Genomic DNA, 21,542 nt, shown 5'->3' on the forward strand with positions numbered 1-21,542 from the left:
ATGTATTGAGTGTGACAGAAACAAATAACAGAAAACAAAACACTTGTGCCTTAATGTGACACTGCTTTTCATGTCTCCAACAGGAATATGTTCCCTGAGAATCTTGTCCAAGCCTGTTTTCAGCAGGTAATCCTAATGGCTTTTGCCTCCAGACGGCTCCCCTCTTCACTTGACCCATTCGAGATTTTTATGTCCTGCTGTGACCCAGGAGCTGGAATGCGCCCACCCCAAATGGCAGGAACCGAACCTGGGAATATGCAGGCGGGGCCATCGCAGGTGGCTTCTCTGCTCTGTGCCTCTGGTCTTCCAGGCCCCAGGGAAGTCCCTCTTGCAACAGACCCGGGCTCCCTTTCCCTGTTTTGGGAGAACCCCGTGGTATTTGCAAGGAAGCTTGGATCGTCTGCCGGTTAAACACCCTGCAGAAACGGCCCTGGCGCCTCTCCTTCCTCCCGCATGAAGGAGAGCAGTATCTAACACGCACGGGCCTTCGGTGCCTGCTGTCCCGTCTTTTCCTTACTCGTCGCGCGCCCGTTGCCGGCACGCCCCGTGGCCGTGCAACAAAGCCCTGATTTTTGTCTCTAGGAAAGCTTCGCGGTCTCCTCACTCCGTCTCCTGGCTGCCCTTCCCTCTGGTTTATCTGTGCACTTGAAGACAGCGGAGTCTGTCCCAAAATGCTAATTCATTTACATAAATTATACCAACAGAGCCCTCTGTGTACACCAACAAAAGTGGCCATGAGCTTGCTCCCTGCCAACGTCCATGAGGCACAGAACCACCTCCATTTCAAGGTTCAGCCTCAGGTGGTCATTTGTAAGGTTCTTAAGGTTGGCGGAGCCTGGCAGGACTGACACGGATGCCCGGCGTGAGGGTGTATGAGCTCTTTCTTCAGCCTCCCTGCAGAAGCTCGGCAGAGCGCCCCAGAGCTGAAGGAAGGGAATTCAACAGAAATGTCCCTCGTGGCCTGGCCCTAAAGGAGTTTTTGATTTGGGAACAACCATCTAGTTCTTGACATGTATTAAAGCCACGGTGACTGCACTCATCAAAGTAATGAGGCGTTTCTCCCAGATTAAGAATAATGAATGAGCAAACAGAGAAACAAAATGAGTAGCAGGATCCCCGTAATGTCTCTTAAAGCAAATGAAACCTATACTTTCTTCCCCATTATCGCTCTGTTAATTTGCCCCTTATTATAAAAGAGAACGTTCTGACATCGTTGAATGGTGGCTCTGGGAACCGGGGTTTGGATCTCGTGGTCTCGCCTTCGCTTCCAGAGCCTTGCGGGAGCCCGGAGAGGCGACAGGGGCAGAAGGCTCCCATGGCACTTGTTTAGCCCAAGTGACCTATTCCTGTGGTTTAGGCTCAGATGCTTGAAAAAGGCTTATTTTGTTTGTTTCTCTGGTCTCTCTCCTCCCCCTCCACCCTGCAGTATAAAACCAAGCGTGAAGAAGTGAATGCTCCCAGGGAGCCAGGGACGAATGTGACAGACGCACCTGTCACAGCCATCATGACAACTGCAACTTCCAAGGTACCTCGTCGCCCGCACCCCTTCCCCAGCAGGCAGGGAGAGCTGCGAACAGGCAGGAGATGGAAATACAGTCAGTCGTCACTACTTGTGAATTCTTCTACCCGCTAAAATGTATCTGTAACCCCCAAAATCAACACGAAGCTCTCACGTTGTTTGCAGAAACACAGGGAGTGGTGAGAAGTTCCAGTCACCCAACACACGCACTCCCAGCTGAGGGCGAGCAAGGCCAAGGTCTGCCACCTTCTTTTTTTCTCTAAGTAGGCTCCATGCCCAGTGTGGGGCTTGAACTCATGACCCTGAGCTCAAGAGTCACCTGCTCTACCGACTGAGCCAGCAGGCACCCCAGGTGCTGGCTTCTTGTTTCAGCTCTCTTATTGCAAACCAGTGTCCTTTTGGGGTGTGTTTATGCCATGTTTTTTTCACATTTTTGTGCTTTTTCATGATGATTTCACTGTTTGAGACGCCCCCCCACCCATGCATCGGCTGCAACGCCGTGTGTGATTCTCAGGGCGAGAAGGCTATGACGGGCCAGACAGAAGACACCTGTGCCTTCGGTCGGCCTCACTCCGGCCTGACGGTGTCAGGGTTGGGGTGTTGAGAGCTGCTGGGGTTTCAGCAGTAGAGAAGGGACCGTACGGGCATGAAGTAGTTCCTCCCAAGTCCTGTGGTAGATTCTGCCACACAGGTCTCGGCCTCCTCCACACAGGAAGAGAAGATTTAAGGAACAAGTGTTTGGGAGACTTAGAAATGCAAATCAGATAGAGCGAGGTGGGCTCCTGCTTCGTCCTTCGGAACCCTTCACTCGTCCGCCTGGCTCAGTGGCCCTCCACGTCCGGGCGCCTCCCCGGCTCCCCAGCTCCCCTCCTGGATGCCCTCTGTCCCATCCAGACCCACCTCCTTGGTTTCTCCTTCTTTCCACCTTTGCACGTGATTCCACCGAGAGTTTTGTGAACAGCCCCCACGAGCTAGACCCCCTGGGCGCTGGGAGGCCAATGGTGCAGACAGGTGTGGCCTCTGCCCTTACTCAATGAGCATTGCAACCGGGAAGAGCAGGCTACTCGGGGGCATTCAACACAGAGGCTTAAATTGGTTTGGGGGCCAGGCACGTTAGGGCAGGCCCAGGGCAAGATGACTTTTGCTTCTCCTTACGTCATTTTTCTGGAAAATGCTTCCATCTCCTGCCCGTCTGCCGGCGAGGCTGCGCTCTCCCTGACCCCACAGCCCCCCATTCCATCTCTGCCTGATGCCTGAAGCTGTGGCTTGGCATGCAGTTCGTGACGCACCGTATTGCTCTCACGGGTCTGCTTTCCCTACGGTTATCTTATCTGTCGAGCTGTATTTCTAAGACTTATCCTGTAGCCGGTGCAGTTAGCACACTCTCATGGCTCAATAAATCCGTGTTTGAGCATATCAGGTTATAAGTAAAAAATGACAGGCACGCCAGGAGCTTATCAACCCTTTATAATACTTTATAAGGCTGACTTGTGCTGCTCCGATTATGTAATCTCCCTGTGAAATCTCTCAGAAGATCTCATGCTGCCCCACTCGGAGTTAAGTTTTTTCCCAGCATCTCTCTCGCTGTTCTTACCCAGGATAAGGGGAAGAAACGGTTCACAGTAGCAGCCGTTTGGGTAATACTCACATCTCTAAAGTCCTGTTGGCCACCCAGTTAGAGGCAATAAATAAGGTTTCTGCGTGTCACTATCAGAGAGATATCCTAAAAATGTTCACCGTGGCAAATAATTTGAGCTTCCTGCATTCTTAAGTCCTATATTTTTCATGCAGACTCCAAAGTTGCTAGTAGTTAAAATAACCCCTGAAAAGTGCCTTGATTCTAAAGTTCTTATTAAAAATGTAAGACATCCCAGAATAAGAATACTTCAAAAGAAATCTTCAAGTTTGGGTTTTTTGAGAAAGTGAAAAAAAAAATCACTATATTTCTGTGGCAGAAGATGGGAGCAATATGAACTCGATACACGTGTAGGTGGTTTGTTGTTGTTTGTTTTCTCCCCAAGTATTGTTGACTCTGACTGGTAGATTACTAGTTTGTTATGTCTGGCTATCATATCTTCTCATTCCGCGGCCTCTGCCTTCCAACAAAATTAGAATCACGCATCAGTATATTCTCTTGGTTTTGATCCACAGAACAAAACAAAGGAATACAAAGTCATAGGCATGTATTCGGACGGCATAAATGTCCTGGGCTTGATTGTCTTCTGCCTTGTCTTTGGACTTGTCATTGGAAAGATGGGAGAAAAAGGACAGATTCTGGTGGATTTCTTCAACGCTCTGAGTGACGCAACCATGAAAATCGTTCAGATCATCATGTGGTGAGCAGATGCTGGTGAATGCCATCTTGCTTCTTATTAAAGCTGTCCCCTCAAAATTAGAATAGAGGGGCCTGCGCTTCTCCACTGGCCTCCCCCTAGGAAGGAGGAACGTGGAATGCCGAGACACTGGAATGTTCAGGAATTCAACATATCACTTAGGCATGAGTTCACCAATAAGAATCTGAGTGTCAGCCATTGCTGTTCTCCCAAAGCCCCTGGTCAGCTCCCAACCGGCCTTTGTCTAAGAAATAACTCTTAAAAGAGTGACTTGAAGGGGTTCCTGGCACACCGAAACCCAAAGTGCTCTCCTCGTTGGGCCCAGACGTGATATTCAAAATACTTGCAATTGTATTTTGTTTCCATCCAAAAGAAACTGCCATTTGGATGAGAACACACCAGCGGCACCACCCGAGTCCCTGCCCTGTCCCTGGAAGTGCCAACAAGTCCACCTTTGCGAGGTGATCTCTGCCCCCATTTATGTCCTATTGAGTTGACCCGACATTATTTACTCTCAAGTGTAGACACCGACAGTGACGCAAAGGCTCTAGCGATTTCAACCACTTACTCCCACTGAACCTCAGCTTCTTCCTATGTAAAAAAAGGATAATAAAAGTCTGCCCCTCGGGTGGGGAGAAGTACATTAGGGGAAATGAGGCATGTCAAACACTTAACCCAATACAAGGCACGCAAAGAGAGCTGCACAAACAGAGTCGTTCTGAGCACTTCCACGACTAATGGCATCGCTCTGTTGCTGATATGACTGCCTGGGAGACCAGATGACTGAGGCTAGAGAGACCGTGGTGCCATCTAGGGAGGGTCAGGCAAAAATGAGATCTGCAGATGGGACCATTGGCAGGACGTACGTGCCCCGGGAGCACAGTGCAGGATAGGCAGCTGTTTAACCACACATGCTTGCCAACTTCACTCATCTAAGGTAGCTTGGGTGAGTAGAATTTAAAGTGCATGCACAGGCGCTAAATCCTGGCACCAGTGTGGTCCACCAGGACCGGAGGCTGAAACCTTAGCCTCCCTGTGGACCCGGTGCTCCTCCCAGCTGAGCGCAGGCACCAAGCCGAGGTACACGCCCTGGCTTGTTTCCTCCCCAGCAGTCCCCCCTCGAGAAGACACCTGATGACGGAAGTGTCTTTGCTGTGCTTATGTTCTAGCTACATGCCACTTGGCATCTTGTTCCTGATTGCTGGGAAGATCATAGAAGTCGAAGACTGGGAAATATTTCGCAAGCTGGGCCTTTACATGGCCACCGTCCTGAGTGGGTATGTCGGACTCGGGAGAGGAAGCAGGAACTGTGTTTGAGCCACTGGATCACTACTGAGAAGCAGTGTTCCAGTTATAATTGGCTTCTCCCATATGCCGAGGAAGATGGGGTTCAGAGATAAGAGAGAGGGGTGTGGGGGGGCTGGCCTTTAGCAGCTGTACTGGGGGAGGATCACACTGTGCTAATTGCCAGATCTTGGCAGAACAGCCTGGACCATGGTTTATTGCTGCCTTTATTCGTTGTTAAAACCCTTCATTGGAACAAGCAAAACCCACTAGAATCCTCTCTTGGCATTCACTTCTTCAAGGATGGAAACTCACCAAACTCGTAAGAATAGCTCACAAGGACCCCAGTCCCAAGAAAGAAATCAGGCAGGGCCTGAATGCAATGATACTTGAGCACATGGGAGTGTGTGGCTGGTTGGTTCCAACCCCATTGGTGGGGCTGGGCACCGCTACTGCTCCCTGCACCACCCAAGTATCAGAGAGGATTCCGGGAAAGTCTTCAGGCTGGGAAGAAGTGGGTAAAGCAGGGAGGCAGCAGGTTGTCTGCATATTCATTGCAGCCCATTATTGGTCACCTGAGGGGAGATAGGGTGAGATAATTTAGGAATGGTGCCCCCAGATATCTGGCAGGGACAGGATACGTCACACATGCTACGAAATATGAACGAAGGGGATGAATAAACATCACCCACACTTCCACAGGTCAGTGCTCCCAAACACCCACCTTGGGCAGTGAGCTCACCTGTTGGGAGTGCAAGTGCCCTGGGGAATCCATCTGTGTTTACCAAAAACACAGCCCTTCCAGCCAACAAGCAGCAGCCTGGGTGTCTACAGCATCCAATCCCAGGGCCATAGTGATACGGGAGCAGGGCTTTGCACCCTTCTAGAGGCCAGAGCCTGTGTCCAGGCAGTGATTTGGCTGATGTTTATTATGCTGAGCCATTTTATGACACATTTCTGCTGGTTTCTGTTTGTCCGACCTGGGTTTCTAACAGAAAACTAAATTTCTCATAGTTCTTAGCCATGCCTGCTATCTAGAAGACCCTCATGACGGACCTTCAGGATCTGTATTTTCAGTGGCCTCATTTCTTCTTATTTTAGCTTTGACTAACTGATCTGTAAACTCTTACATGGCACCGGCTGGATTGGTCTCATTTTTTAAGCCCCCTGTTTTACATAACCTGTATAGTCCTACATGAAACAAGGAGTTGTTTTGGAAGGCAGGAATAACAAAGAAAAGGGGGTCAGTCCTGAGGTATGCCTGTAGGAAAGCAGGAACTCGCTCCTTCCTGGCCCTTTGGGAGGCTGGGCACCATCCAGCAGGACAGCAGTGTGGTGCAGGGAACAGGGGGCTGGGTGTAGGATGAGGAGTTTTGGTAGCAATGAGTGTGGAGCCACAGAGCTACCAAGGAAACAGGGGTCCGATCCACCTGTGAAGGTGAGGGAAGGCTTCCTGGAGGAGAGGGACCTTTTGCTGAGTCTTAGAAGAGTGGGAAGAATTCAGCAGCAGAAGGAAGTGAAAGCTCGTTAGCACCTATTGCAGGAATAGCACACACACGGCTTGGCGGTGCATACGTGTTCTGTGAGCTCCAAAATGTGGATTCAGCTACTGGCTTCACCACTTTGAAAAGATACTTCATTTGCTAAGTGAGTCTCCTCATACTCATTGGTGGATATATGGAGACCTATGCCCTTGCCCTACTTCTCATTTTCTCTTGGGTCATTATGAAAATCCAGTGATCCATCATGAATTTTAAAAAAGCTGTTTGGAAAAAGGGATTACTGTGAGGAGGTGGTGCGCTCTACAACCCTGCTTCTCTTTCTTGTTTACAGGCTCGCGATCCACTCCATTGTCATTCTCCCACTCATCTACTTCATAGTCGTGCGGAAGAACCCCTTCCGATTCGCCATGGGAATGGCTCAGGCTCTCCTGACAGCTCTCATGATCTCTTCCAGGTGAACAGAGGAGGGGTGTCCGGGAGAAGTCTCTGGGCCATGCCTTGTCAGCTCTCATCCGCATCCGCTGCAGATGAGAGCTGTCCCCACCACAGATGAAACTGACCCCTCCCTGGCTTGTGCTTTTCTGGCTGCCTTTAACTCAGGGAATGACCTCTAGATTCTCTGCCTGTGTCCTTGAACATTTCTGCCCCCTACTGGGTATCTCTTATCCTTGCAAAATGGCCTGCAGCCCCAGAATGGGTTACACTGTCACTTGGAGCAGCCCCGGACCCAGCACATTCTCCTTCCTGGACCTGCCGGAAGTGCCAGCGTGCTTTGGGCTCTGGGATTGGTTTTTGGCATAGAAGTGTCTCTCCAGGGGCGCCTGGGTGGCTCAGTGGGTTGATGCCTCTGCCTTCGGCTCAGGTCATGATCCCAGGGTCCTGGGATTGAGCCCTGCATCGGGCTCTCTGCTCAGCCAGGAGCCTGCTTCCTCCTCTCTCTGCCTGCCTCTCTGCTTACTCGTGGTCTCTGTCAAATAAATAAATAAAATCTTAAAAAAAAAAAAAAAAAAAGAAGTGTCTCTCCAGGGTGGGGACTGAGCCCTGGCATTCCCGGACCATAAGTTCCTTTCTCTTTCTATCACACAGTTCAGCCACACTGCCAGTCACTTTCCGCTGTGCTGAGGAAAAGAACCAGGTGGACAAGAGGATCACCAGGTTCGTGCTGCCTGTGGGAGCTACGATCAACATGGATGGGACTGCTCTCTATGAGGCAGTGGCAGCCGTGTTCATCGCACAGTTGAACGGCCTGGACTTGGGCATCGGGCAGATCATCACAATCAGGTAAGGTACAAGGTCATGCTCGTGTTCATTTCTGTCATTGGAACTGTATCAAGGAAAAATTGCCAGTGGGGGGGAAAGAAAATAAAAATCTGGAGGGCCAAAAGCATCCCTGTTCTTGGTTCAGCGTCCCCACTGGGTGCTAGGCACACAGCAGATGCCAAGGATTCAAGGCGGAATAAGGGCCAGTCCCTGCTTTCAGGGGGTCCCCAGTACGTAGGGGGATACAGATATCTAAGTCAATGCGGGGATGTACTAAGAGCTATCGTGGAGGTTTCAGAGGGCATAGAGGGCACCAAAGAAGGAAGGGAAGGTGAGGAGAGGCTTCCCAGGGAAGCAGAAGGTTTAGTCTCAGAAGAGCAAAGAATTTAGCTAGAGAAGAAGGAACTAAGAGCATCTGGGATAAAAAGGACTAGCACGTCCGGGGGCTCGTGATCTAACCACAGCCTAGTTACAGAGGACAGGTTATTGGATGTTGCCGGCATAGATTACAACGTGAAGAACGTAGAGAAACAAGAGGGCAGGGTTCATCTCCGGAAAGGCTTCATGTGAGCAGTCTTTCATAATATGGACAGATTTGCATTTTTAAAGGGTAACTTGGCAATAAGGTGGATGGACTAGATGGAAACAGGAACATAAACTAGAAGACTAGTTAGGAGACTACTGCAGAAGTCCAAGTAAGGAATTAAAAGGCCTACATCACGGGCTCTTGGGTAGCTCAGTCAGTTAAACATCTGCCTTTGGCTCAAGTCATGCCCAGGGTTCTAGGACCAAGCCCCACTTTGGGCTCCTTGCTCCGTAAGGAGTCTGCTTTGCTCTCTCCCTCTGCCCTCCCACCACCACCCTGCTGGTGCGCTCTCACTCAAATAAATAAAATCTTTAAAAAAAAAAAAAAAAAAGCCTACATCAAGGCACTGTCACTGAGGATGGAGAAGAACTAATGAATTCGAGAGGCATCAGTTGGATTCACAGGGAGGGATGGGAAGTGGGGGGCAGTTAGGATGACTCCAGGATAGGCGGATGGTTCTGGACTGGCGCATGGTACCTGCCAGAACAGAGACTAGTGGAAGAGAAGCAAGCATAGGTAGGAAAATAAAGAGCTTGTGTTTTTTGTCACATTGAATTTGAAATGCCTTCAAGATATCCCGGTTGGAACTCTGCAGTGAGAAATGTGCAGATACAGTGTCAGAGGCATCAGCGGGAGGGCGGTCATCAAGCATGTGGTTACAAGTCAGTCATCTGTGTTTGAGGCTTAACCTCACCATGATTAACTGTGACCTTGGCCAAGGTACTTGACTTCGATAACCTCCTGTTTTCTCGCCTGTAAAATATGGATAATAGTACCTACATTTTACGCAAGTAGAGATAATTAAGTCAGTGCACATAAAATGCTTCAAACGGTGTGTACAGAGTGAGGCCTCAAGATGTTACATAGAGCGGGTTTGTGCCAAATAGAAAAGGACTAAGAACCAAGCTCTAGAAGAGGACTAAGAACCGAGCTCTAGAAAATCCTAATATTAAAGGCAGGCAAAGGAGGGGAGAACCAAGAGGGAGACCAAGAAGGAACAGAAAGGTAGGAGGAGAGCCATGAGACCATCACATCACAGAAACCCAGCGAAGAGAGATTTCCAAGGATGGAATCCCCAAAGAGCCTGATACCGCAAAGAATTCTACTCAAAGGAAGACTGAAATTGTCTGCTCAAGTCGATGCTGAAAACATCATTAATCAGTGTTGCTCTGAAACAAGCCTGTTCAAGATGGTAGCCGCAAGCCATAAACACAGATTGGACACAGCCAGTGTAGGAGCTTCCATCATTGTAGAGTTCAGTTCTGTCATGGAAAATTCTACTGGACAGCACTGCTTTGAAGAGATGGATTGGGTTTACAGCTAATCTGGCCACTTGTGTTCAGTTTGAAGTGCAAGCTTACAACTCAGCTGGGTCCCTGGGCCTGCACAAGGCTGAATCTGGCCTTTCTGGGTGAACTCAGTCTTGTAGCCCCCGTGCTTGGCACAGGCTTTCACTGTAGGTGTGAAGGCAGTTCTAACGGTGTTCTAATACGGTGTATATTTAACTCCTCCCCAACCCTAAGTCATCAAGTACTTATTGCTGTTGGCTTGACGCTAACCAAAGACAAGTGCCAACTGGACCACTGTCACATCAGCTGGGACACTGTCTCTGGGCTCTGTGGTCTACAGTGTCCATGGCTTAAAAAGCCCCAGCCGAAAGAGCTTGAGTAAAGTCCTACAGTTTGAGCATTAGTGAGTGTGTTAAATTTGAAACCTTGCATCAGGCCTGAGAAAGCTCCACCACTTGACCTTGGTCCTTCTCAGGGCCCTTGGGCATCCCCCTCACCCTGGCCTGCGGACCTAGTCTGTATTGGACTGATTTCCCAGGAGTAGCTGTACGAGGTAGCTGCTGGTTTGGGTATTTGCCATTTTGTGGTGAACTCCCTCTCTCCCTAAGTCATAAGTTCCCTAGATCTTAATAACGTTGTTTTTTTTGTTAACCTGACTGCTAGACAAATAAACTTTGGGTGGAGAAGCTAAGTATTTCACATCAAAACCTGTCCGCCTCCGCTTCTCCCCGCTCTGGTGTATTTTTTTTTTTTTTTTCAAATCATCTCGACACCCAGCAGTAGGACTCAAACTCACAACCCCGAAGATCAAGAATCACACGCTCTCCTGACTGAGCCCGCCAGGTGCCCCTGTACCCTTAAATCAGACTTGCTGATAAATAACCACCGGCCCAGAGACAACCACCGCAACTGTGAGGCCCAGTCATCACTGACCTAAAATTTAAAATCCTTGCTGGCTCTGCTCGGAACAGAATGAAATAACAAACATGGTTTTTCCCTTCACAACTTATGGTTGCGGCTCCTGTGGCCGATGGTTAGAGAGACCCATGGCTCATCGCCTTCCGTGGCCCGCTTGGCTCGACATCAAAGCAACGTAGGCGCCATCCACCCCAGACAAACCCTTTTGTGGTTTTATTGCAACATTCACTAATCAAAGGTTACGACTGACGGAAAATAGGATAAATGTGTCTTATAATGAAAGGTGATGACTGGATTTGGGGCCCAGGAGGAGCCTGGAGGAGGAAAGGAGCAGCAGTGGCCTTCGTACTGATTGTTCTGTAGCTGTGAGGGGTGATCCTGGGGGCAGCGCGGGTGGGGCCAGCAGCTGCTGACGCAGCAGAAGTGGCCTCAGTGTGTAAGGATCTTGGGCATCCAGGTGCCCTGCGACATGGTCTCCCCTTCCCACAGGCAAGAACTGAGAGCCAGGGGGAACTTGCTTAAGGACGTGCTGCTGCTGAAAACAGGTCTGACGCTCAGGCCTCTGCGGGCTTCAGCTCAGACCCCAGGCCCAGCCTGGATGGGACCTGAGCTAATATCCCGTCTGCAAGCCAGATCTCAGCACCAGGAAGGAACTTTCTACCAGTGACTACTGTGTGTTTGACTGTGTAAACCCTTTAAAGACAAAGTCAAATATAGTCAAAAGGACTGGGTTTTTATGTTGTTTCCCCAATAGTTCCCAGTCTCAGACCAAAGTCAGTCAAATGGCTGAAGTGTAGGAACCAAGGTCAAGGCTCTAAGGCAAAATTTTCTTGGACACAGTGGGTTTTGGATTTTGAACCCAGCCATAGGCTATAGGCACACGGTTAACCGTGATGGGCTGGGACTTCCAAAAAGAGATCCGTGGTCACGGGCGCAAATCACTTCTGGTAAAGAAAACCTGCTGCTGCCTTCAGTTAAAATTTTTTTTCAACCCGCATTAAAATAAACTTGGGTTTTCCAAAGAGTACTTAAGGCAGAACAGATCTAAAGGATTATGTAGGTCTGAAACACTTCGAGGAATTGGGACAGCCCAGAAATCTTTAATTTACTGTAAACTGGCGGCCCGCGGCCGCTGAAGGAAGAGACGGTTGTCAAAGCAAGTTGGCCTGTGTTTGACCAGACCCTCAAAGGCCATCTTCAGCACATGGCGAGGCAAGAGAAGGAGCTGTGGAATCTGCTTCGTAAGAATTCTGAGGCCTTTTTGAGCCCACCAGAATGTAGATTTGTGGACAGAATCAGGGATTCTTCCAGCTTAAATGGACAGTTTCTGTGTCTTCACTTTTCGACCCGGTGGCATCCTTGGACGGAGGATGAGAACAGGCGTCCAGAACAAGCAGCGGGCGTCCTTCCCAGGTCATCCAAAATTCAGCTGCTTCTCAGGGAATGGGGGGCCCTTGTTTCCTCCAAAAGGACCAGATTGATTTTTTTTTTCCTTTTTTAATTTAAATTCAGTTAATAAGCATATTAATTAATATTAATATTAATAAGCATTATTCCTTTCAGAGGTGGAGGTTCATGATTTGTCAGTTGCCTGTAACACCCCGTGCTCATTCCAAGTGTCCTCCTGTGCCCTCTTCCCACCCACCTCCCCTCCACCAACCCTCATTTTTGGGTTTTTTTTTAAGATTTTATTTATTTGAGAAAGAAAGTGTGAGCGAGAGAATGCAAGCCGGGACAGAGGCTGAGGGAGGGAAAGAAGCGGCTCCCTGCTCAGTCCCAGGACTCCAGGATCACGACCTGAGCCAAAAGGCAGACACTTAACTGACTGAGCCACACAGGTGCCCCTGTTTCCCTGTCATTAAGAGTCTCTTATGGTTGGTCTCCCTGATTTTGTCTTATTTTTCCCTCCCTTCCCCTATGAGCCATTTTGTTTCTTAAATTCCACATGTAAGTGAGATCATATAATTCTTTCTCTGATTGACTTATTTAGCTTAGCATTATACCCTCTAGTTCCAGCCGTGTCATTGCATATGTCAAGATTTCATTCCTTTTGATGGCTGCATAGTATTCCTGTGTGTGTCTGTGTGTGTGTGTGTGTGTGTGTGTGTGTGTGTGTACATACATACCACATCTTCTTTATCCATTCATCTGTCAGTGGACATCTGGGCTCTTTCCATAATTTGGCTATTGTGCACATTGCTGCTATAAACATTTGGGTGCCCTTGCCCCTTTGGATCACTACGTTGTTGTCTTTGGGGTCAATACCCAGTACTGCAATTGCTGGGTCCTAGGGTAGCTCTGTTTTCAACTTTTCGAGGAACCTCCGTGCTGTTTTCCAGAGTGGCTGCACCAGCTCGCATCCCCACCAGCAGTACAGGAGGGTTCCCCTTTCTCCACGTCCTCGCCAACATGTGCAAAATGACCAGATTTAAATAAGAATGATATTTTTTATGAAAACCTGCGTATTCCAAAGGGAAGAATCGCTAGCGCCCCACTTCCTCTGCCTGAGACGGGTCTTTTTAAACACACAGTAATGAAGTGCATCTGACTGTCTCTGCGGGGCACGACCTCTCTCGTCCTGTGGCAGAAAGCGCATCCACTGGCCAGAGCAGTCGGGAATAAACGACTTTACCTCCGCCAGGGGGCATGGCGGTCTCTCAGTTCAGTGCCGTGGAGGACAGATCCCAGAGGTCAAGAGTCTTGTGATGTCAGGAAAGTGCATAAAACCTTCCGCCCGGCCTTCACGGCAACGGCAACTCCTGGCAGGTATCAGATGCCCGGGAATGCCCGGCTGGGTGCATAGATGGGCACAGGGAGCAAGAAAGGCAGAGATCATTGGCACCTGTCGAGGACAATGGATGCCTAGAGAGGTAGCTGAGCCTTCCCCGGCTGCCCCCGCCAGAGAACTCTGTCTTCCTCTTGAATAACCCTCTTGCCACTTGGGCAGTTCTTCCCTTCCTTGCATTAGAGAGATTGACTTTATCTCCCCGCCCCCCCCCCAAAAGACCCCCCCTCCCCGCCCATCCCCCCCTGCAGCCCTCTAATGAGGCAGAGCTGATGCTCAGGAGAGAACAGGTTCTGACCGGCCCATCTGGGGACACAGCGCAAACAGCCATCGGGACTAAGTTTCAGGCCAGGGGCCCCAAGGGGAGAGACGGGCGTCTAACCCCTGCATCCTGTTTCGGCCGCAGCATCACGGCCACCGCGGCCAGCATCGGAGCTGCCGGCGTGCCCCAGGCCGGCCTGGTGACCATGGTGATCGTGCTGAGCGCCGTGGGGCTGCCCGCGGAGGACGTCACCCTCATCATCGCCGTCGACTGGCTCCTGTGAGTTGAACTAAAGGCACTGCCTTGGCCGGGTGGGGAGGCGGGTGCCCCAGCCGCGGGGCGTCTGCAGGCTGTCAGCATCTGTCCTCAGATTGCCCAAGGAGCCACCTGTCGCGGCTTTCAGTTCCCTCTGGCCAGGCCATCTGATAATGTGCTTAAACATTAACTCCTAACTCTGAGCCGGGATTCTGAAAGGCCAGTGATCTCCATTAGCTCATTCAGACCTGATAACGCTCCTGGACCGGAGTTGGGTGCGGGAGTGGATGATAATAAGGGAAGGAAGCAGGACAAGGTCCCAGACAGTCCAGACCCTAGGGGCTCCCCTCGCTTCTCGGGGCCCTGGGCCAGCCCCACGGGCTCAGAACAGCCTGGTCAAGGGCAGCCCACCCTCTGAGACCTTCAGCATCGTCGGGGCGGTGGCCCAAGCAAAGACTCTGGGAGAAGACCGGCCTGAGTTTAAATCCCTGTTCCGCATCTCAGTGGCTCTTTGGCCTCGAGCAAGTTCCTTAGCTTCTCGGGGGCCCAGCTGCACAGGCTCTGAAGTGGGAACTATTCTGTGTATCTCATCTGATGGGGGCATGGTCTGAGCAAGCTAACGTGGGCTGGGAGTCTAGAACAGGGTTCAACAGGCAGTTTTTTTTTTTTTTATCCTAAGACAGTAACAATTGAACATCTGTATTTTTAGTAACGTATCATGAAATCTAAATTAATCTTTTCTTCCATAGCAATTTCTAAAGAGGAGGCAACACTGAAAAAAGAAAAGATTAACTCCCAACTTTAATATACTATCAAAGGTCAGACCAAAAACCTGAGCAGAATAACTCATGGGCATGTAACAGCAGCAAAAAGGCTCTCCTGGATTCTGGATCTACCCTGAGTCCTCCTCAGGAGATACTCATTTTTACAAAGACAAGTTTCAGAGATCAATTAGGGAAAGAGATCCATAAAAGCTATGAACATTTGACCTAATCAAACCAGTTAAGGGCAGTTTGACAAATGAATCAAAGATAACTGTTACAGTAAAGATTTGGTGGGTTTCTCTCTTCTCAAAACAGACTCTACCTGAAGTTTTAAAAAAACTGGGGACATGATTGCTCAATCATGGCCGGTTTTATTATCACCATTAGAACAGTTTGGACAGTTCATGTCTCACTCGACAACTCTCTCACATCCACACACACGCACGGGTGCGTACACACACACACACATACACATACACAGGGCTGAGGAACACAGCAGAACACTTGGGCAAGAATGGGCCCTGTGTGATCCCCAGGTTCAAGTTAGAATGAACTTGCAGTCCCAGGCTTTATCCTTAATACCCACTCTGTGCATTGGTCCCCTGGCCCTTGGGGACATGTGGGGCTCTGACTTGAGCCTTTACTCAGCACCAGCCGGGGTTTACAGGGGAGAACGGTGCCGCTGGTTGTCGAGCAGCAGCTGAAGCGGTGAAGATACAGTCACACCCGAAGGAAAAGCTCCCGCTCTGGGAAGGCAGGCCAGGTGGGGCCCCCTCAGCGGCTGGCTGGTCCCACAAGACGCCCAGCTGAGGTGACACCTCTCTTGCCGAGATATCCTTTCACTGAGGCAAGTGCTTCCAGTGTCCTTTCTAGCGATGAGGGTGGGTTCGCACTTGACTCCTTTCCCTGATTCTTCCCGGAACCCATGACCTTCACTTCCAAGATACCGAAAGTAGTCTAAGGTCCTGTCTAGTCCGTGGGATGAAAAGACATGGGTTGGTTCCTACTCGGGACTAGTTCAGTCCATGGCCTTGTTCTAGATCACAGAAGGGCATCCAGAATGGAGCTGGGCAAACACTGGTGGCCTTTCCTGTCCTGCAGAGGTGGTTCTCACGAGAAAGTGTTCACGTGCACACCGCCTCCCAGCAGGGCCCCCTGTCCTCTCACCAGGACGCCTTCTCGGCTGCATGTCTTCTTCCCACAGCATCTCCTCCAAGCTTCGCACAGTTAAGGCTGACTCGGGGTGCCACAAGGAGGAAGCCACTCCTTGGCTGGTCCAGCTTTCTGGCTCTGTGCTCTGTAGTGTCCCTGCTGACTTGCTCATAGAGTGGCTCAATGGGGCAGAGAAACGACTACTCTCAGGTCACACAAACACACAGGAACCCTCAGCTGCACTCACAGACACACACTCCCCACCAGACACCTCTCATGGAATCCCCCTCCCCTTAGTCAAGAGAGAGCCTAGAAAAGTCCCAAGATTGGGAGTCGGGGGATGGCGCAGCTTGAGCAGTTCTGACCCTTCCTCCCATTTCTTTGGGGGGAGAGGATGGAATGTGGGGAGACTGGTGCTGGATTTAGGAGGGTCATGGTGCCTTAGCGGGAGCACACACCCGGGGAGCCCGTTTGCTCATTCTGCACTTCTGCAAGCCACCTTCTGCCCCAGGCCTCAGAGGAGCGGAGCCTCTGAGCCGGTCACCAGGATGACAACTTTCTCCATTTGCTTAATTTGTCACTGAATGCTTCAGATCCTTGTCTCTGCCCAGTGGCAACTGGAAATGAACTGCGGGCCTCCTGTCTGTCTCTTCCCCAGGGACCGGTTCAGGACCATGGTGAACGTCCTCGGGGACGCGTTCGGGACAGGCATCGTGGAGAAGCTGTCTAAGAAGGAGCTGGAGCAGATGGATGTTTCATCTGAAGTCAACATCGTGAACCCCTTTGCCTTGGAATCCACAGTCCTGGATAACGAAGATTCCGACACCAAGAAGTCCTACGTCAACGGAGGCTTCGCGGTGGACAAGACTGACACCATCTCGTTCACCCAGACCTCACAGTTCTAGAATCCCTGGCTTCACAGGACCAAGAATGATGAAGGACAGCTCCATGACAGTCATCTCTTAGCAAATCCAAACATTAAATAAGAGAAAAACATGAATGGCCAACTGTACATTTGATTTGATACACAGACTTCCAGATTATTTTCTATATTTGAATTCACAGCTTTCGCTCTCTGGGTTCTGGGATTTGGGGGTGGGGTAACATGAAAGAAAACAGATGAAAAGGAAAGCTGGATTGTCTGCAATGTAAAAATTCTGCAAGAGACAAAGTTTGGAAGTAGATAGAGTAGAAACTGTTGGATTAGGACACGGACATGGAAGGAAAATTGCTTTCTCATACGCAGCCCAGTGTTTTGGGTTTTTTAAAAAAAAAATACTCTCATTGATTACAAATTTTTACTCAAGCTTTCTATTGGCATGGATTTCCTTTGACTTCTCACATTTTTATAGATTACAGTGCATATAAACACCCCTCCCCCGTTAATGTGCCAAATTGTCCATTTTTGACTCATCTCCAGCCAATTTCAAAGTAACCGCTTTGAAAGAAAATAGACCAGCACAGTTCTGCAATCAGAGTTTTAAGACAGGTGTGGGGTTTTGTGGGAAGGGTTCTTTTTTCAATGTACTGTATTGGGACACTGGTAACTAGTAAGCCAGTGTTCGGTATAGAGCTAGATAGATAGATATATGTGTACATATTTATTATTTTCATATAAGTGGCCAGACAGAGATCAGAATTGAACCGTCAATGTGAAACAAAGAGCTCCCCTCGCACTTGAACGATAACTACGATTTCAGTCCACACCTGCTTTAGGGCTTCTCCAAACTCCTGTCTCAGGAGCACGAGAATGAAAAATCATGTTGTCTGACTGTTCCACGTCTGCGTGTCAGCCTCAAAGCAGACATGTCTTATGGTGATACTCCAAAGTGGCAATGCCGTTCATCTACAACTCCCGGACTCGACTATACTGGGAGGGAATCCCCCTCCGCGCTGCAGAAGATCGCACTCAGAGCTGTCCGTTGCGTAAGGCTGGATGTGCTGTTATCCAGCTCAAGTCTCCATTCTTCCGAGGTCAGCTATACCCACTTAAAAATGACAGGACTTCGCCCTTTGGTACCTCGTGGGGTGGCAAGCTCCCAGCTAAGTTATATTTTAATATGGGTTTGATGGACTGAACAAGTCCCATTGGCCAGAAGAAGCACTGTCCCTGCCCTGGATGGATTCTTGCAGAGTTCGGTCCCACGAAATGAGACGTGGTTATCAGTGGTTCAGGGAAATTCTCCCATGGTATGAATCTCGTCTCCTCCTCAGGGAGGTTCGTTCCAACTGCTAGTCTAGCCACCTTGGCCCTGCGCCTGATCATCCCTTTCCTGTCGTTCTTCTGCTAATTTGTGAAGATAGTTGATTAAAAAGTCTGTGCTCCGGCTCTCACCTTGTAAATAACGCTCCACATAAAAACTTGTATTTACACCGAGACCGCAAGAGTCCCGCTTCTGCAGTACCGAGCAGCCAACGGAGGCCTGTGCTCCGGTATTTAAGACACCAGACGCTGTGCCAAAGGTCGTGGAAGAGTTAAGTCCGAGCTCCGTACTGACCACCCGTCCGTGGGATCGAGCGGAGAGCGAGCCTGGACTGTCCCGCACACACCATCAATACGGACCAGTGATTCAACAGGAGATTTAAGAGGCAGACACGGCTGGTGCGCACGGGAAGTCTGTCTAAAGACGGATGCCGCCAAATCCCTCCTTTGTCGTGGGCTGACAGGTCTGACCGCCTCGGCAGGTGGCCGGGGTCTCGGGCGCGGGAGGTGGCAGAGCTGCTGGTGACCTCAGGTCACCCTTCCTTGGAGTGAGTCTGTAACACACTGTGCTGTTAACCTGTAAGAGAACAGTGTTCCACGCCCGTCTCAATAAACACTTCCGCCCTCTCTCCTGGCCGGCCTGCGTCTTCTTTATCCTCCAATCGCACGTACTCAGAAGGGGCGAGGGAAGGTGAGGACGGACGTGGTCCGTGGATTCCGAGCGGAAACGGATTAGTGCTTTCAAAACTGTTTACACCCAAGGATGGGAAAGCCGGGCTTGACGAAAAGTAAGGGGATGCTTTGTGCGAATCCGTGGGGATGGCCAGGCTGAAATACGGGGCCCTAAACGGTGGCGAGTTTGTCCGTATTTTACCACTGAGATGAAAGGGAAGGTGTAATCTGGCTAGAGATTCCTGTACTGGGAGGGAGGTTTATCTCCAGGTCTTGGTGCCCTGGTTTCACGGAGGGACCAGTCCTGCCCTCTGAGATGTGCCTACAAACAACAAATGGGTCATGACAGGGCTCTCCTGGTGGACTCACTCGTCTAGGACCAACCACAATGGACAGGTCCCTACCCTGAGAGAAGGCAGTGTCTTCCAGAAGTGCTTACCACCATCTGGACAGACTAACTGAGGACAGGTACGTCTTCAGGCGACGTGGGATGCAACACCAGCTCCCGAACTACTCAGACTTGTTTGCAAGAGTTAATCCACCCGAGCAGGCGCCCCAGGACTTGGATCTTGCCCAGAGGACACTCACGTACTGAGAAACAGTGTTAGCCGCTCTCCCAAGGGGCTGGGTCTCAACAGATCTTTGTGAGCCCCCTGGGTACAAGGCTCTTTGTTAAAAACACACCTCATTCTTGGGAGAGCCGGGGAAAACTGTGCTTGGCTCGTAAGCCGGCAGTGAGCCAGCAATGGTGCTGGCTTTGCAGGTGTTGAGAATCTTCCCTCCTGGAACAGAAAGAGGAAATGGTCCTGCAGAGCCTTGGTAGAATGCCAAGAAGATTCTGTGCAGCAGGATCCATAGTCTGTATTCCCTAACTGCCCCGCAAGGCACCAGAGAAACCAGTGAGTGGGTGCACAGCCCTGACAGCTAATCAGCTCTGGGACTTGTGCCAATGGTGTAAGCCCCAATTCTTATCCTGTGAAGTGAGGATAACACATCTCGTCTCGTGAGACTGCTTTACGTATCAGATGAGAAAACAGATGTGGTGCATTTAGTGCATTCCATGTCCAGTAACTGCTAGTGCCTCTCGCCCCAAAGAACGCCGTACACCCTCACCCCCCTGTTTGCAGGGGTGAACCACAGACAGGCAGCTTCACGAGTTCAGTTTTAGGGCCCTTGCCACTCACGTGACCGAGGACTAGACCTCTCACCGCTTGGCCTTACTCCCCGGGTTATTGGAGCAAACAGTAAATCCAACCTCGTGAGACTTAATAAGCAACCCCCGTTCCATAAAGGGGGAAAGCCCATTCTGAAAATGGGACATTTCCACCTCAACAGCCTAGACCTCGAATGTTTCCTCCTGTAGCAGATCATGCGGGGATGAAGCACAGGTAAGTGTCCCCATCTTTCCTCTGTGCTCCGACACACACAGGGGGACTGGAGGTGCTCGGGCCGCAGGCTTGAGGCTGAGATGCCCATTCACGGAACAGCCCTGCCCACGTGCTGAAATCACATAGACACGAAGTTCGCTTTTGTCGCCTTGGTCCCTAAACCTCACCTAAACCGTCCCCACCTGCTGTGTCAGACTTTGTTCTGGGCCCCACGTGGGGCTTTGTAATACCCCCATGCGGGGAAGCTGGCCTCCCTCCCCTGCAGTCGTGGACTTGTGAGTTGAAAGCCCCGTCAGGTAAACAACCAGAAGCAGGCCTTGCCCGGTTCGCTCAGGGAACCACCTCCTGATCTGTTATATTGGATTAGGTGACGGCGCCTCACCCCACGAAGTGACTGACCGTGGGTGGGAGACCAGTGGGGATGTGTCTCAGGGGCCTAGGCTGAGCAAGGCCACGGAAGTCCTAGGCCAGCCGTAGATTTCAGCACATCAGTGATGCCCCATCTGCCCTCTCACTAGGAAAACCCAGTGCTGGGCGAGATTCGGAGCGGGCTCTCTGGGGTTACAGACACATTGCTGGTTTCATCTACAAATCTCCACTTTGCCCAACTGCAAGGCATCACAAGGTTCGGTACAGTTATTAGTAAACCCTCCAAGCCCAGATAAAATCAATAGCCCTTTTGTTGCTGGAAGAAAGGAGAAAGAAAAGCAGTGGCCTCCTTGGGAGACCGTTCACCGATCTCTAGAGGCCCTACTCGCCTGGAGCTGGGAAGCTCTGACCTCAGGATAGCAAAATCAGGATATTCCCTAGAGAGAAGCTGCCCCACAAGAGTACGGTTTATCCAAAGATGGAGGCAAAGAAATCCAGAAACTAACATACAGAATCCACCAAACTCCTGAGTGGTAGCATCTGGAATCCAGCCCCAACCCCACTGCCCCGCACCCACCCCTCACCTTCTCTCTGACCTGACCGACTGGAGGCTCCGGGAGCTGCCTTTCCTCCATGACTCGGGAAAGCTCTTTACTGGCTTATGTGAGGACATCACATCCTCTTTCCTCACTTCAAGGTATCTGAGGGAATTCAAAGCAAGTTTGCATCATCTGGGCATTTCAGAGTCAAAGGTCTGGCTGCCGGGGCAAAAAAATGAGGAGCCTGGAGATCTGCTGGTAGTTTTTATCTTGTCCGGCCCTGTGGGAAAACGTAGGTTTTCCAAGGTGAGGATAAGAGCGGGTGAAATGAGTTGAGTGTTTGGTCCCCCCTCATCACTGCACAGATGTTTCTCCATCTTCCGACAGGCCTTCGGAGAGTGCTGAAGGATGCACATTTTAAAGACAGCTTTGATCTTCCTCCAAGCATGCAAATGTAATTTT

The 21,542-nt window shown here is 50.3% G+C and overlaps 1 protein-coding gene across 1 annotated transcript in view; it reads left to right on the forward strand.

Moving 5' to 3' along the window:
• Positions 1-18,746, forward strand: part of SLC1A1 (solute carrier family 1 member 1) — a 76,923-nt gene extending 58,177 nt beyond the window's left edge. The window contains exons 5-12 of the mRNA XM_059411962.1: positions 84-126; positions 1,427-1,525; positions 3,671-3,855; positions 5,022-5,129; positions 6,970-7,092; positions 7,725-7,919; positions 13,883-14,017; positions 16,568-18,746. Of these exons, the coding sequence (XP_059267945.1) occupies positions 84-126; positions 1,427-1,525; positions 3,671-3,855; positions 5,022-5,129; positions 6,970-7,092; positions 7,725-7,919; positions 13,883-14,017; positions 16,568-16,814 (1,135 nt within the window). The 3' untranslated portion in view covers positions 16,815-18,746. The remainder of the gene's footprint in view (positions 1-83; positions 127-1,426; positions 1,526-3,670; positions 3,856-5,021; positions 5,130-6,969; positions 7,093-7,724; positions 7,920-13,882; positions 14,018-16,567) is intronic.
• Positions 18,747-21,542: the final 2,796 nt, after the last annotated feature.

This window comes from Mustela nigripes, chromosome 9 (genome assembly GCF_022355385.1).
Source record: "Mustela nigripes isolate SB6536 chromosome 9, MUSNIG.SB6536, whole genome shotgun sequence".
Lineage (NCBI taxonomy): Eukaryota > Metazoa > Chordata > Mammalia > Carnivora > Mustelidae > Mustela > Mustela nigripes.